The 16,319-nt window shown below is 37.8% G+C and overlaps 9 protein-coding genes across 9 annotated transcripts; 3 read left to right on the top strand and 6 right to left on the bottom strand.

Moving 5' to 3' along the window:
• Positions 1 to 25: 25 nt before the first annotated feature.
• Positions 26 to 2,145, bottom strand: FDP41_012101 (uncharacterized protein; the record flags this gene model as incomplete). Its single annotated transcript, XM_044702584.1, has 2 exons — positions 26 to 1,690; positions 1,801 to 2,145. 2 exons carry the CDS (start codon positions 2,143 to 2,145, stop codon positions 26 to 28), a joined length of 2,010 nt encoding a protein of 669 aa, XP_044566157.1.
• A 1,177-nt stretch (positions 2,146 to 3,322) lies between these two features.
• Positions 3,323 to 3,673, bottom strand: FDP41_012100 (uncharacterized protein; the record flags this gene model as incomplete). The annotated part of the gene is made up of 1 exon (XM_044702583.1): positions 3,323 to 3,673. One exon carries the CDS (start codon positions 3,671 to 3,673, stop codon positions 3,323 to 3,325), a length of 351 nt encoding a protein of 116 aa, XP_044566156.1.
• A 589-nt stretch (positions 3,674 to 4,262) lies between these two features.
• On the top strand, positions 4,263 to 6,170 carry FDP41_012099 (uncharacterized protein; the record flags this gene model as incomplete). The annotated part of the gene is made up of 4 exons (XM_044702580.1): positions 4,263 to 4,530; positions 4,613 to 5,655; positions 5,704 to 5,950; positions 5,998 to 6,170. 4 exons carry the CDS (start codon positions 4,263 to 4,265, stop codon positions 6,168 to 6,170), a joined length of 1,731 nt encoding a protein of 576 aa, XP_044566155.1.
• Positions 6,171 to 7,428: 1,258 nt separating this feature from the next.
• FDP41_012098 (uncharacterized protein) lies at positions 7,429 to 8,709 on the top strand (the record flags this gene model as incomplete). The annotated part of the gene is made up of 1 exon (XM_044702579.1): positions 7,429 to 8,709. One exon carries the CDS (start codon positions 7,429 to 7,431, stop codon positions 8,707 to 8,709), a length of 1,281 nt encoding a protein of 426 aa, XP_044566154.1.
• Positions 8,710 to 9,125: 416 nt separating this feature from the next.
• Positions 9,126 to 9,659, bottom strand: FDP41_012097 (uncharacterized protein; the record flags this gene model as incomplete). Its single annotated transcript, XM_044702578.1, has 1 exon — positions 9,126 to 9,659. The coding sequence occupies one exon, from the start codon at positions 9,657 to 9,659 to the stop codon at positions 9,126 to 9,128; it is 534 nt and encodes a 177-aa protein (XP_044566153.1).
• Positions 9,660 to 9,896: 237 nt separating this feature from the next.
• Positions 9,897 to 11,266, top strand: FDP41_012096 (uncharacterized protein; the record flags this gene model as incomplete). The annotated part of the gene is made up of 3 exons (XM_044702577.1): positions 9,897 to 10,147; positions 10,335 to 10,711; positions 10,761 to 11,266. The coding sequence occupies 3 exons, from the start codon at positions 9,897 to 9,899 to the stop codon at positions 11,264 to 11,266; spliced, it is 1,134 nt and encodes a 377-aa protein (XP_044566152.1).
• Positions 11,267 to 11,311: 45 nt separating this feature from the next.
• On the bottom strand, positions 11,312 to 12,208 carry FDP41_012095 (uncharacterized protein; the record flags this gene model as incomplete). Its single annotated transcript, XM_044702576.1, has 1 exon — positions 11,312 to 12,208. The coding sequence occupies one exon, from the start codon at positions 12,206 to 12,208 to the stop codon at positions 11,312 to 11,314; it is 897 nt and encodes a 298-aa protein (XP_044566151.1).
• A 338-nt stretch (positions 12,209 to 12,546) lies between these two features.
• On the bottom strand, positions 12,547 to 13,827 carry FDP41_012094 (uncharacterized protein; the record flags this gene model as incomplete). The annotated part of the gene is made up of 1 exon (XM_044702575.1): positions 12,547 to 13,827. The coding sequence occupies one exon, from the start codon at positions 13,825 to 13,827 to the stop codon at positions 12,547 to 12,549; it is 1,281 nt and encodes a 426-aa protein (XP_044566150.1).
• Positions 13,828 to 14,366: 539 nt separating this feature from the next.
• On the bottom strand, positions 14,367 to 14,801 carry FDP41_012093 (uncharacterized protein; the record flags this gene model as incomplete). The annotated part of the gene is made up of 1 exon (XM_044702574.1): positions 14,367 to 14,801. The coding sequence occupies one exon, from the start codon at positions 14,799 to 14,801 to the stop codon at positions 14,367 to 14,369; it is 435 nt and encodes a 144-aa protein (XP_044566149.1).
• Between the last annotated feature and the right edge of the window lie 1,518 nt (positions 14,802 to 16,319).

Below are 16,319 nucleotides of genomic sequence, written 5' to 3'. Positions count from 1 at the left end.
TGTTACATTGTGATGAGAAATCGATCTACACACTTGGAGAAGATGGAGAGGAAATCATCATCATATCAGAATTCTGGATATTCTGTTCGATGATTAAACCCATACCCGAAGATGGAGATGAGTTTTGAGGTGAAGAGGGTTGTGAGTGGGATTTCACTCGTTCCACTTGCTTGTCTTTGAATAGTTCTGTCGAATGATTAGCAGTAGAAGTGGATGGATTGTAATGTTGTTGTTGTTTTCTTCCACCCTCTCCACCCAAACATTCACAATTTATGAATCGATGAATTCCCTCACTCACTCTCTTTCCGTAAATTCCTTCACTCTCCACACTCGAATACAGAATATAATTGATACAATTCGAAGCAAAGAGTAACAAGACATCGTAGGAGGTCGATCTCAGTAAACCCAATTCGACTGTGAAAACGTCCCATCCTTGATAATAAGTGGCAAAGCTAAGGGCAGCAATGATGGCGAGAAGGAAATTGGAAACATTCAAAATCATCATGGATTTGGTCAATTTTACACTGAGGACACTACTGGCACTTCCACCACCACTCCGAGTTTTTCTCATTTTGACTAAAATGGTAATTCCTGCAATGGAAAAAGCCACACAAAAGAGAATACTCAAAGAAAAGTAGAAAATGGAGAGAACTTGGAAAAAGATGGAGGTCTGCCCAGTGACCACCAATGAAATAATACCAGCAATCACAAAGCAAAGGAAAAAGACATAAAAGAAGATGGTGATGGCAGTATTCCACCACGAAAGAAGTCCCTTCGACTTTCCCTTATTAATCAAATCCAAGGTATGACTCCAGTGAATGACCATGCAACAAAAACAGAGTCCGAGACTGATGAATACGAACGCTCTCAAAGTTCCTCCAACGTCATCAATGACAAACTTCAAAATAGGCATTGAAAAGTTTCGTGTGAGAGAGAAAATTTGTGTCAAGTACGAAAAAACCAACAAGATGGAATTCCAAAAGATACTATGTGCCTTAATATCGCCCAATGTGAGTAAGAAGATGGCTCTCAAGTATTGTCGAGGTCCTGTTGTAGTACTTCCAAAAAAGAAAGCTTCATCTTTGTTAAATCTTCGATTTTTCGACAAGACACCATAACAATAGGAACATCGAGGAAGGATCACTCCCAACACAAACAAAACACTTGTCACCATGGTGACTACAAGAAATATAATACATGTAGCAAAATACTTGTAAGGAGCAAGAAATGCATGATTCACATCGTAACATCGATACGCATAATCATTCGTGTTGCCACAATGACAAAACATGGGCAACGAACTCGCATCGAAAAGTGACTTGTTGGTGAGAGGAAAATATAAATTCATAAAATAGGAGAGAGTGTCTTTGGATGGATCTTTTGGAATGACTTTGGAGAAAGTGAGAGAATAAATGCTTGGTGGAGAAGGTTCGTAATATCTGGCATCCATAATACCGAAATGAATGCCTTTACCATCTTTGGAGTAGGGAGTGTCATTGTTGAGAGTTAAGTTGGAGGCTCCTTGGGAAATGCCGATGGAGTTGAGACAGTGAGAGGTCATCATGTTCACGACATTGCTCAATGTGGTTGGAAAGTTTGGACATGTGTGATTAGTGACAGAAATGGTTTGACGGAATTGAATGGCACTTGAAGAATCACACAAAAAACAATGATTGAAAATGAAAGCAAACTGTTAGATGTTGCAATTAAAATGTTTTGAAATTGTCAGGTTCCAATGAACAAGGTCCAGTGTCATGGTCAACTCTCAAAATGGAATTATTATTATTGTCACACACTTACCTCTGTTCGAAATATTTCACTACTGTACAATCGTGCCGTCATGTTAGCAGTATTCAAAGGATTCAAACAAAAATAATCCATACAATCCAACATTCTCATATTCCAAGTTGGAAACAAGAATTGACTTTTTGTAGAGACCATTAATTTGAGAGTTGAATTTTGTTGTTCCACCGTTTGACAAAAATCAATCACTGGAGAATCAACAGGAGGAAGATAGATGTAATTCTTCACTTGGAGAGGTTTGAACATGTTTGTGTTGAGAATTGGAAATTGCACTGATTGAAACGAAGCATACAAGGAGGTTTCAGTAGTGGTAGTTGTGGTTGTGGTTGTGGTGGTTGACATTTGAAGGGCATGAATAGTCCATGTGTTGGAATCGATTGACAATACCACCATGAGAAAGATGAAAGCAACAATTACATGTTGCATCAAGGTAAGAGATGCTGACAAGGTGATGTGGGGAGAGCGGTGGTTTCCAGGTGACGATCATCCTTTTGCCTCAGTGGTGATTCTAGTTCGTGGTGGCGTTTGTTTTTATTGTTTTTGAAAACACTTTGTTAATGAGAAAGAGGAAAGAGAAACAATATCACCTCGTCTATGGTCAATATGAGTTTCCAAAAATGAATAATTTGGATAAATCTCTCTATCGAGCTCTTTAGGAGGGGAATTATGAGATGCATTGTAAACAATTACCTTCCAATTATGTATTTATTTGAAAAATATTTTGTTGGGTCTTTGGACTCAAAATGAAAGAATGAAAGAACAAAGATAATGTCAATAATGGCGAATTTTAAATTGCATCTGAAATTGCCATCTGGACAAGAGAGATTAGCCAAATTAATCACAATCGAACCGACTTGCGAACTTCACCTTTGTGAAATATTTCAAATTTGGCAAAAAAAAGATAATCATTGTCACAAACTGCAATTCATGTTTCTTACTTTTATCTACATACCCTATCTATGGACAAACCAAATGCCATTTGTGTGGTTCCAGACTTCCAGTTTGCAGAACCATCACCTTTTAACCTTCTTCCAACACATTTATTGAGAAGTCATTCAACATGACCAGAAGGAAGATCCATCTCGAACAACAGGTGACAGGTCATGTTGTCGGAGCTCTACGACTCTCATCTGAAACACACTTGATGAACAAATGGAAATGCAGATATGATGGGTGTTGAAAATGGTTCCAGAATTCCTGACCATCCTTTCTGGCCAAATAACTCTGTAATTTCCTGTTTGTTTGTTAAACGATCATTCTTTCAATCTTTTGATACGACAGACAAATCATTCACTTTGATGTGACCTAGAACTGATCAAATCAATTGGCAGGCATCAATGGATTCATTGTAAAAGAGAGATTATCCAAAAGGATCTCTTTATCCTATTGAACCATTGTGTGACTTCCCTTTAGGGTGAATCCTTCTGAACATGGATAAAATCATCTCTCTCGTTATGTATCCCGGGATGCATTTGTATGAAATCAATCCTCAATGATGGAGATTGACAAGTTCACCACCTCATTGGGGTTGAAATTCATGGTTAAAGTTGAAATGAGTTTGTTGTGGTGGTGTTGTTGATTGTGCTGATGATGATGGTGGTGAGCCCACATTACGATAAGGACCTTCTAACCATCCACAGATAGTACCAACAGTATGTAAGAAGATGAATGTAGCAACATATCCAATTCTTTGGCGGACTATTTCTTTAATTCTATTCATTGTAGGAATATCCTTGATATCCTTTCTACCTTTTGATTTCTGAATAATTGGCAGCTCTTCATGCAATACCTTCCATTCATTGGCCACCAATTTTTTGACCTCGATTTCCCTCAATCTCACAGCGTCTTCTTTGCTGATATCGAGAGACATTTTTTTCAATTCAAAATTTTATTTGAAACTCCCAAGCTAAGTTGAAAAGAAGCTGATTTGGAATGTTTCGGATTCTTTGAAACGCGCCAAAATCTTTGAAACGCCCCTGAATCTTTGAAACCACCCAATACCTTTGAAACATCCCAAGCTTAAAGGAATGTTTTAATTTATGAAAGCCTATTCAATTTAAATAACACGTTTCAAATGCATTGAAAGGTCTAGAATTAAATGGTCCTGGAACGAGCTTCGATGAGACAATTACAAAAGTCGTGGTCACTTCTCAGACGACAAAGAATATTTTATGGCATACCTTTAACTATTCCGATCTTGCCACAAATGATTTAATTAGTTACAAATTGTTCAAGTCAACCCATGATTTTTTAGGTGACGTGTTGGTGACAGTTTATTTTGGAGATACCAAACAGGGAAATATTGGAATGTTTGTTTACAATGGTACTCCCATGATTATCTATTTGAAACTACAGGTCAATACTTTTCTTATTGTAATCAAACACTTGCATTGGAATCATGTGTCACTAATTCGCCTTATCCAGATGTCATTCTTCCTCAATTTGATTTAGGACCAATTATGGATGTGGCTCAGAAATATCCAAATCAACCCCATTATACTCTTTCTTACACAGATGTTACTTTACCATCTGTGACTTTTATTAGTTTGATTAATTCCAAACCCACTTCAAAGGTGTCAGCTGTCAATGGTGGTTTCACCTATGATTGGTATTTGGGAATTGACATTAGTGTCTCCTCAATCTCTCGTTATTTAAAGGAGGTCATTGAGGTGATTCCAGGATCCTTTGTATTTGTCATTGAGTTGCAAACTGATTATATTATTGCTTGTAAGTAGAAGCTTTATTTTTGTTGATGATGTTGTAATTGAATGAAAAATTCAATCATTTCAACAACCTCTCAAACAAAAAGCGAGTTTTCCTTCCATTCCAGTGACCTCTTGGGATAGTCAAGGAAATGAAATTAGAAAAACTGCCTTGTCATTTGACAATCCTCAAGTGAATGATGTTGGCCGTTTGGTCTACTCTCATTTCAATAACCAACTCCAAACTCTTGGATGTGGAAATTACACTCTTCTCAACTATGGCACCACATATTTCAATATTTATCGATACTGTAATGCAGAAGGAATTGACTTGTTGTTTGTGTATTCAGTTCCTCAATGGCACTACTTGCAAAATATGATTATTGCTGTCATTGTCGCGCTATTTTCAAGTTTGATTATTGTTGGTGGTGGCATTGTCTTAGGTGTTTGGTTTTCCATGAAAATGATCAAACCCATTCTTAATTTAGTTTCACTTTTTGAATCCGTTTCCAATATGGATTTGGATTCCATCGATATTGCAACTTCTTCACTTTCTGAAGTGTTTTTATTACAACAACACTTTAAATACATGGTGAATAAGATGAGACAATATCGTTGCTTTATTCCACCACATTTACTTGCTCAATTAGATCATTCACAATCCTGCACTGATTTGAAACATTCAAGTTCTTCCAAAATAGTCACAAAGCAAAGTTTCCTCTCTGAGGCCAAACAGTCGTCGTCATCTTCTTCGGGTGTGTTGGAACGAGGTCGACGACGATCTTCAGGAGTTGGAAGTATTCAATCCATGTTCAAGTTGTCACTTGAGAAACGGTCGTTCACTTCTTCGGCATTTCACATTAATGGATTGGATCGAGCTTTGGACACTCTTGAATCTCTGTCAGATGTCACTTCATTGTTGCATGACTTTTTTGACATTGTGCACAAAACAAGTTCTCAATCTTCGAGCCATTTGGAAAATTTCGGAGGAAATTCAATCACTGTTTCTTGGAATTTGACAAGTAACGTTTCCAATCATGAAGAAAAATGCATCACCTTTTCAGCAGTTATTTTGGAAAAACTTCAAAACCTTCTTTCCACAAAATGGATGAAATATGAAAATTTGTATTTGAATTTCATTGTTGCTTCTGTGAGTCAAGAATGTGTGAGTGGAAATGTTGGAACCATTCAATGAAAGAGTTTCTCAGTATTTGGAAGTCACAAGGCAAACATGGAAAAGTTAATCCAACATGCTCACAAATTGAATGTTCCATTTGTGACCACCAAATGTGTTGGAGAAAAAATCAAGCATTCACGAATGTTAAGATTTATCGGTCACAAGAAGCTGCTTGACGACGGAGAATATGTTCCATTCCTTAAAAGGAAATCATTAGAAAAAACTGAAATTTATCAAGTGGGTGATAGTAATCAATACGACATGGATGGTAAGTGTTAAATATTCAATCCTGTTGGATCTCACACAATCTTTTAGAATGGATGTATGAATTGGAACAGCAGCAGAGAAAAGAACGATGGACTCAATACAATGCAGCTTGTGAGAAATATCTTGCAAAGGATTATGAAAGTGCGAAAGAACTCTTTCAAGCCTATTTGAAAGATCATCCACAAGATTTGGCTACCATTTTCATGTTGAAGAAGTGTTGACTTCAAATGAATAAGAAGAAATAATAAAGTCTTGTTGAATGAATCTCCAATAGTGGTGACAAGATCTTGAATAATCAAATTCAACTTGTTGTTGGAGGACATGCTTTGTTTCAAAAGTGTCCCCACAATTATTCTTGAAGCGTTTCTTTCCACGAGGGCCCCATCAAACCCTCCTTTCCACTAGAGCCTAAAACGATGACAAAGGATTGATTTTCGTTAAAAGAGAGAAACTTGTCAGCTGAAGAATTTCAGTCCTTTTTCCAATCTTTGGAAGAATTTTCAAAATCTTGAGGAAATGATTGAAAGAACCACACACAATAGTTGTGTAATCCTCACCACAATTTCATCACGTGAATTGTTCATCATTAATTTTTTTGAAACTCTTGGTTGAGCCATTTGAAGCAATGTTTCGATTTTTACGAGCATTCATCATTTATACCATTCAAAGATCATTCATCTATATATATACCATTCATACTCCTCTTCTCAGACATTTTATTCGTGCTAATTTGACAAAGTGGAACTTGTAAAATGCATCATGTAAAATTATGAGATCATTCGTTGAGAATAATATTGGTCCCATCCTTAACCGTATATCCTTGAGTTGTTGTTGTTGTTGAGTCTGACATTCGAGAATTTCGGCTAAAGGTGACCCAGGTCACTCGCATTGTTTAACCTTTCAAGTGAGTCGAAAAAAATCGACTTTTTTTTGCTTTCTACTTTTCTTTATTCGAATCGATTCGGCTGACAGGTGTGGATGATGACTTGAGGTTGGAATACATCCACAGCTTGAAAGTGAACTTTTACATTGTTCTGCCTGCATAAGAAACTCATCCAGTCATTGAATCTAAACTCTTGTGTAATCATTCATATCCAAGTTGGAGTATTGAACAACTGAAAGTTTCCGATTGAATGGACCAGGCTTTAAAGTTCATACATTCTCTATGAGGGTTCGATCAATTTTACTTAAGTAAAAATTGGCAGAGCTGACTGACCCGGTCAGAGAGAGAAGAGATTCTTCTTCTGTCGACTTCCGCACCAAATCTTTCTATCAGGTTCATACTTACTTGACGTGTGACCAGTGACACGACGAACAAATAGAGGCATCACCGCGCGAGAGTGACGGATAGTTTTCTTTTGTTCATCGCGTGCTCGTCGAGCGTGTCTCTCACTGATTTCAACGAGCAGTTGGCCCTATTAAAACCAAATATTCACACACGTCAAACTTCACAGAGTCATCAAAAAAAAATCCACCAACATGAACAAATTCATCTTGTTGGCACTTGCTATGCTTTTCTGCATGGTCATGTTCGTTGCCACTACAACAACACAAGCAGCCAGCGCAGACACCTTGGCTGCCTCCACTTTATGCTTCGGTTTGAAAGTGAAACGAAATCGTCGTGCCACTTGTATCCGAAGACACAGAAAACTCTTGAGAAGAGTTCCAAGTAAACGTAGAGCAGTGATTAGACGTTTGTTGAAGAGATGTCGTCGTAACAGACGTGCTGTGAAGAAAGCTTTGAAGAGATCCAGAAAGTTGGCTCGTCGCATTCGTCGTGTCAAGTCCAAGCGTGCAAGAAGAGCCATCCGACGTGCTTTGAAGAGAGCTCGCAGACAAGCCAAGAAGATTAGACGTGCTGCTAGACGTTGTGTCAAACGTGCTTCCAAGAAAGCAAGAAAGGCCAGAAAGTTGGCTCGTCGTCGTGCTAGACGTGCTGCAAGAAAGGCCTTGAAGAGAGCTCGTCGATTGGCAAAGAGAAGAAGAGCTTTGAGAAGAAGAGCTGCTTTGAAAAGAAGAGCTGCATTGAGAAGACGTGCTCGTCGTTTGTCCAAGAGAAGTTCATTGGCTAAGAGATGTCGTCGATTTGTTAGAAGAGCTACCAAAAAGGCAGTGAAGAAGGCCACCAAGAAACTCCAAAAGAAGTTGAAGAAGGTCAAGAAGGCTGCCAAGAAGGCTGTTAAGAAGGCAAAGAAGCAAGTCAAGAAGGCCAAGAAGGCTGCCAGAAAGGCTAAGAGAGCTGCCAAGAGAAGAGTCGCTCTTAGAAGAAGAAGAGCACCAAGAAAGTGCGGAAGAGCAAGAAGATCTACCAGAAAGGCTACCAAGAAGGCTGCTAAGAAGGCTACCAAGAAGCAACTCAAGAAACAACTCAAGAAGCTCCAAAAGAAGTTGAAGAAGGCCAAGAAGGCTGTTAAGAAGGCAAAGAAGCAAGCCAAGAAGGCAAAGAAGGCTGCAAAGAAGGCCAAGAAGGCTGCCAAGAAAAGAGCTGCTAGAAGAAAGGTTGTTTTGAAGAAGAAGGCTGCTAAGAAGCTCAACAAGATTGTCAAGAAGTTGTTGAGGCTCAAGAAGAAGCTCGGAAAGAGATTCAACCCAAAGAAGCACGTTCCAAAGAAAGTCCGCAAGCTCCTTAGAAAGTTGAAGATCCAAAAGAGATGTAGAAGAAGCAGAAGAGCTAGAAGAACCAGAAGATGCAGAAAGGTTGCTGTCAAGCTCCCAAAGAACTTGTTGAAGAAGTTGAACAAGGTTCAAAAGAGTAATTAAATCAGTCTAACTGAATGATCAATATCAGGAACCGATTATGTCTCAGCGGATTGCAACTGAGTCTGTGAATAAACTTTGAAGAGAGATCTTTAATCAAGTATTTTGTTGTTGCCTCAACACATCAAGATTTGTGAAAATCCAAATAACGATCTGAAGATGTCATTGCCATTGTGAGAATTTCCTCCGTGCACAATTTTTGTGGAAGAAGTGCGTAATTATTGCTAGTTTAGTTAAAAGCAAATTCAAGTTGACCAGAGAATCATTAGATTTTGTCATCCTTAGGTTCAGTCAAATTTTAGTCTGTTTTTGTCATCCTTGTGTGGTTTGTGATTTGGCAAGTATTGTCTTCATCAATTTCTAGTTCACAACAACATTCTCGGAAAGGTCCATCATCACGAGAGAAAGAATTCAATGAATTAACATTGTTTCCTTTTCTTTGCTTCTTCCTCATTCCCCTGCTCCCAAATTTCCAATTTTTGTTCCTCTTTATCATCCTCCGGATGCACATCATTGAAGGCATGGAGCTTTTCCTTCATTTCAATCCCATCATCCCTTGCAAACTTTGTTACAAAAGGTTGCGACAATACGAGTTGTCTTAATCGTTCTCTTTCTTTCGATACATTATAAGGAGAAGCCTCTTCTTCTGGTTCATATTTTCGTTTATGAGTTTGTACGAGTGTAGCAATGGTTGGATTCACCAATCCATAGAAATCAATCAAATTCCGTAATTCCTCCACACTCAGCCTTGAGAGGAATCTTGAGATCAATAAATCCCGATGTTCAAATCGTCCTTGTTTTTCCAAGTTGGATAAGGTGTTGAAAAAGAAATGAACAAAGGCTAAATATCCTTCCCGATGAAGTGGACTGTATCCAGAGAGTATAGATGAAGGTGTTGATTTTGTTGGTGATGATGATGATTTCTTCTTCTTGCTTGATGATGGTGGTGGCATGGAGGTCATTCCGATCATGAACCAAAAAAATTATTAATTTTTAGTTGAAAAACGTTCCTCGTTCGTCGAGAGGAATCAAAAAATTGTTCAATAATTAATCAATCAATCAATAATTTTAGGAGAAGAATCTAGCTGTTCTAGCCTTGGTATGATCATCATCGATCGGTGGGGATGAGGAAAGAAATGATTTTTTGTCTAGATGCAAAAAATTATGTTGCATATTGCAAACCCAAAAAAATGTCCCTTCTTGATGATGTTCAATCTGGAAGGGAAAATCCGAGTCCTGAGAATTCAAATAACGATCAAGCAGAGGCAACAGAAGGAAAGAGAACACTTGATCGATTAAGCGATTGCATTTCGGAAGAAGAGGATGATTCTTATTTTGGGACCTTCAAGAAGAAAATAAGAATGGTTCCCTTCTACTTGTTGATTGCATTTATGGACAGCATGTTTCCATTCTTAAGGGGAAAAGATTTAAATATTTGTAGGTACGTGTTGGATCGAGAAGCACAACGATTATTATTACTATTATTGAAAATGTAAATTATGATGATTTACTTTTTTGACAATTTCAATTCTATTGTTCAATCAAAACATTCATTCACAACATTTCACATGCTTATTCTCAAATATGTGTATGAAATTATTATTGAAACGAATGTAACATCTTTTTAGACAAGTATGCAAAGATTGGTACAATTTCCAAAAAAGTAATTATTTTACTTCTCAACACACAAAACGATTGAACCTTTTTCACAACAACCTGGTGACATCGAGCAAAAAAACTCAACTCTCCATTGTACAATACCTGCTTGGATACAAACAAGGCCCCATGCTTGTGATACACACCGATAATCGTGTTTTAAATCTTTCTGAAAAAATACAAGAATACATTTCAAAACCAGACACTCCACAGGTTGTCAATGATGATTTGAAAGAAATATGTAAAGGTCACATCAAATCACAGCTCTCTTACAAAGATGGAAAAAAACATGGAGAGGCGATTGATTACTTTAAATCAGGAGAGATCATGCAAGTGGGACACTTTGCTTGTGGAAAAAAAAGAAGGATCGTTTGTAAAATATTTCTCACATCGAAAAGATGCCATTGAAAGGTCATGCTCCTACAAAAATGACAAGCTTGATGGTAAATTAATTGAATACAAAGTTCTATATGACAATGATGGAAAAAAAGCGATTGTTAAAGATGTTGAATGTTATTATAAGAATGGTAAATACGATGGCCTCAAGATTTTATATTTTGGATTGGACGAACAAATTATGGAATGGAGCCACTTTAAAGAGGGAAAATTGCATGGTATTTCTCGATCCTATGCATGTAAGGATGGGGTTTTCAACAAGAAAGAACATCATCTGACCACTGAGGCTACCTACTTTGAAGGTAAATTGCATGGAGCAAAGACAGAGTTTTATGTCGATGGTTCACCATTCCAAAAGAAAGAATATGTGATGGGAAAGATGTGCAAGCAGACCATTTATTCAAGGAAAAGGATACCTTCGACTATTAATGGTGGTAGCTACTCCGAAGATTCAGAGTCTGGGATGTTGTCATCTGAACAAGAAGATGTCGACAGAGAATCATTGTAATCACTAATTGTATTAAATATGAAGCGTACTTGAAATTGGTACCATTCACATATGTATTCCAATCCATGTTGCAAGAAAAGAAGTGTCACCATTTTCACTCACAACATTTAAAGTTTGGATGTACGTTCGCTGAATGACTTTTTCTTTCAGAATATTCAGAAATTTAAAGACCTTGTCATGCTCTGGAGTTTTGGACATGAGTTGAAGCCATTTGCAAACATTTGAATAAGGCTTGTAAATTTCTGATTCCCACAATGTTGAAGCGTCTGTCAGAAGTGTCAACTGCATGAGCTCATTATAACACAACAGATCAGCAATTGAAATTTTAGCTTGTCCACACAAATAGAGAGATTGTCCTGAAGAAGGAGCATTTCCCAAGATAGCAGCTCCATTCATCCAAAAAGTATCCAATTGTTTCAACACAAGATGTGTCTTCTTTTCCAAGGATCGAATATTGGATTCATCTCGTTTCATTCCAAATGCAGTGGGTCCAATAGCAGCAGCAAAAACATATCCACCCACTGCAGGTCTCAATTGTGAATTGTGATAATTCAAATACATGTTCACTCTAGTATGCTCTGTCAAGTGTGCATGAGGATCTGGATACCAATGAGCAGGAATTTTACAACTTTTTCGATATCGATGAAACAAGTGCAACAAAATGGCCTGACTTTCGAAAATATGTTCTTCATGACAAGAGGACGATTTAGTTGAAACAGATTCGGAAGAACTTGTATCAGGAATGATGGTCAATGAAGGAATTTGTTGCATCGGATTGATCTTCTTGTACTCCTCTCCACGATGATCCAACTTTTCCAATCTCACTAATTTAAATTCAAAAGGAATGTTATTTAACATCATGAACCACATGACGGATCGTGAAGGTTGGCTGATGTGATTGCCATACAAAATGATTTTGTCCTTGATTTGAGAAGTGATCATGATGATAATGGCGAAACACTACTGATGAAGATGAATGAATCACGTGATTCAGGGAATTTTTTTGCATGTTGATAATATTTTGTCAATTCTCCGTTTGTTGGGTTTGTTGCAATTATGACGGGATCTCTCCTACGAGTTCAAGCCATTCTTGTTGGGTAATGCATCCTCAGGAGTTCAACAGCTCAACTAAGGCATGTCCATTCAAACTCGTTCAAATGTGCAATTCCTTGTCAAGCACGAAAGGTAAGGATCACGAGAATGATGCACTCATGGTCAACCGATGGTTGTCAATGATGACGCGATGCAAGGATCTGCACATACAATATCATTTACTCGACTCAAAATAACTTCGAAAATTCATCATAATTGAGCACGAGTTGATTCTCTCCCAAAACGCCATCCACTTGTACAGTGGCACATCCCTTATCGAAATCTACAGATAACAGAGTACCAGATTTTCCTCTCATTGTTTCATGTTTAAGAATGGTGACCTTGCCTCCAATTTTAGGTATCACAGTTTGTAAATTGTCTTGATAAACCTCAATAATTTGTCCAGGATTATCCAGTAATTCTACCTGAGCTTGCCTCTTTTTCTTTAGAGTTTTAATCACGAGCCCTTTCTTGTTATAGAATTCCGAAGTTTCGTCAATAATTTTCACTACTATTCCTGTTTTAAGCCAGCCACTTGAAAGGCCAGAGTCATCTTCATCGGCATCTTTTCGAATCTTTTTTTTCTTTGTGGCTGGTTCTATCGTTTGTTGAATTAGATTGCTGTCAAGAGCAATCGCCTCCGATTCGTTTTGTTCTATCGATTCATCCTGATCAACTGGAAGATTCTTTTGTGTTGCATTGCTGTCCGTTTTTTTGGAATTATGATTGGCATCATTTGACAAGGTTGTTGAATTTTCAGAATTCTTATCGGAAGTGGTTTGTGACAAGCTCCTCTTATTCGTGAGAGTAAATCCAGAAAATGAAGGTTTTTTGTTTTGTTTTGTGTCAGATGATGATGAAGATGTCTTTGACTCATTTCCACTTTCTTCTTTAATGATTTGATCTGCTTGCTCTTCAAGCTCTTTCAATGCTTGAAATTGTCTCTCATACAAATCAAATTTTCTCCTCTCATCCAACACTTCATCATTTTCAGTATTCGATGATGAGGCACCACTCGGATTATAAGTATTTGTTTCTCCCAAATATTGAATGAGCCACGAATCCTTCTCTTCATCATACTCCACATAACAAACTCCGATTTTTCCCAAATATTTTACAAACGAACTGAGTGTGGTCCAACGTGTTGAATTCATATGTACATGATGCCTATCATTAATATACTCATTATACACCTTCAATGCTGGTACCTTCTTCTTGGCATGCCTCGTTCTCAAAATATCCAAAAATCCTTTTTTAAATTCCTCGCTAAATTGATTAATAAATCGGGCTGGATTCGCTCGGAACACTTGCATTTGCCGATGATGAGACTCACTCAAGGTATGAGCCTTAAATCCAGCAGCATCCCGACATTGCTTTTGGCACATTTGGCAATAAAACTTGAGTTTCAAAAGTCCCTTTGCTTTGATGGCTTTGGCCGCTTGTTTGTAAGGATTGGATGCTTCCGACATTTTTTTGTTTGGTTTTCCTGTTGAATGCATTATTGAATCTGTACTCTGACTCAGTAGGTTATTGTTGGTTTAGCAAAACGCGTGTTCTTCATGTTTCCTGTACAGGGTCTCTCTGTGAAGAGAGATGTTAAACCAGAGATTCCCCTCTGTAATAATACTGCAGTACAGTATTATTACAGAGGGGAATCGATTCAGGTAATGGTCAAAATAATTGTTGGTTTTTGTTTGGAAAGACATGATCAATTTCGAACTTTGTAACTTTATTTGATCTTTTCGTAGCATTGCTGTATCAAGTATCACGTGCGAAAGGTCCAATCAATTTCATGTGATTTTTGTGCGCAATTTGTGTTAAGCGCGAAAGCATTTTCAAGAGGCAACCACAAAGCAATGGTACCAAACACGTGTGAATGCAATTCTGCTGTTAAACATTCTGATATTCTGTGATTGGACATTACATGCCTTCTGTGTGTGGTTTGTTGTTTCACGGTATGACAAAGAGAGAGTTGGCAATGTTTCAATTCTCTTGAAGTGATTATTTGTTATTGGTGAGCTTGATCAGTCATCATGTTGTTGAAGCCATAATTACTGATCTCTGAAGGGAGTCTCTGTTCATCATCATCTTCTTCACCATACAATTCTCGCCAAGCTTGCATGATATCTTGAATGTCTAATTTCAAGAAGGTTGGTGCTCCAATAGAAATGTCATTCAAACTGATTTGTTGCAACATTGGAAGAGAATGAGCAGTGGAAGTGCTATTATGGATTGGGGAACAATTCAATGGTGTTGACGATGGTGAATGAGTGACATCCATCATGGTCATCATCGTCATGTGAGTATTATTATGTTCGAACATTGTTGGATACTGCTGCTGGTGATGAGATGGATAGTAGCAGAACGAGGATTGCGGACAATGACCATTTCCAGAGGTTGAAAGATGCATATGAGGTGGTGAGAGAGTCATTGAAGAGGACATGAAATAATCAGCGATTTGAGTGGTATTGGACAATGAATGGTTGTGTGTGATGTTTTTTTCTGTTGTTATTGTTGGATGCTGAACAGTCGCAGAGTTTATAAGGTCGTCGCAGTACCCTGTCGACCGTAAATGTGAATTCATGGCATTCAAATTAGTTTGCAGGGAATTTCCGCAAACAAGAACTGAAGCACCTATCTCAGATGCCTAAAATATGGAAATGGAAGGAAGAAGCCAAACGGTATTTTTCCTATTCAACTTGAAGGTGTCATGCGTCAATGATGATAAAAACGAACTCTCTTTTGAAGCCGAATCTTGATCAAGCCATTTTCCGTGCGCAGTTGAGGTGGTGGGTTTGGAAACCTGGAGTGCAACTCTTTTATCTAGAGAATTGATCGATTACGAAATTAAAAAGGGAAAGTGAACAACACTTTAAAAGTGAGCTGGTGACTTGTGGGTTTGTGCGTTCGTTTTGGGTTCACGAGAGAAAACTGTAAATCACAATACATATTAAGAGTGAGTGGTTTTGTGGTTGGAATATTAAAGCATCATGAAAGGTCATAATATGGTAATCGTGAACATGTGTGTGGAAAACAGAATGCAGTTTCATAAATTCAGAAACATCTCTCTTCCATTGTTGGTTTCAGAATCAATCAGGTACGTTTTTAAAAGAAGTTGAATCTCTACCATTAATGAATGAATCATGCAACAATCACAGTTGAAAAAGGTATTATCTCCACACGATAGTAGTGTTGCTGCAGTGCTTTAGTCGTAAGCGACAACGTGCTTGCCTAATGTGTCCATCAGGGAGCAAGTCAAATCTCTCAATATTCGGATTAATACATATATAACATTTTCTCCTTGGTTCTCAGTGATGCATTCCCTCCCAAATAGGACGAACATAAGGAGTTTGCTTTTCTTAGAACGCCCATCTCTGAGGAGGTTGAAAATGTACATTGGTCAAACGTTACTGTACAGATTCAATGTGCGAAAATTGTTCATCAGTGCTCCTGTATTATCCTGTTGTAACGAATCTCATGAACACGCAGAGTCTCAGACTTCTGTGTTCATGCATAGAAGGTGGGGAGAGCGATGGAACTAATGAAGAAATACTTTCAAAATAAGTAACTCCAATCAATACGTCCAAATTCGGGATGTTATTCTTCAAAAACAGGAGGAAAATCTCCAGAAATTTGAATGATCTTTCATTCAGATCAAAGAAGGAACCGTTCCCCTTTTACCCGTATTTGAATTATCTTTTTAACTTTTTAAAGAGAGTGTCTATACATGTATTCTCATTCAGAAGTTGAATCTTATACAATATTCGAACAACCATCCTTTTCATGAGATTCCATGGCAGATGGAAACAATGTAATAAGGGCAGCAAACCAACACGTTCCGAGACGAACCAACGATGATGATTGACAGTTGCTCGAATCCACAACACCAATTAAAAAATTCCGTAACGGCTTGGATATCTTTGCATTGAATTGCACCATTCCGATTTGACGTGTGTAGCTA

This window comes from Naegleria fowleri (genome assembly GCF_008403515.1).
Source record: "Naegleria fowleri strain ATCC 30894 chromosome Unknown tig13, whole genome shotgun sequence".
In the NCBI taxonomy this organism is placed as follows: Eukaryota; Heterolobosea; class Eutetramitea; order Acrasida; family Naegleriidae; genus Naegleria; species Naegleria fowleri.
The sequence above is the reverse complement of the archived record's forward strand: the minus strand, read 5'-3'. Positions and strand labels throughout refer to the sequence as shown.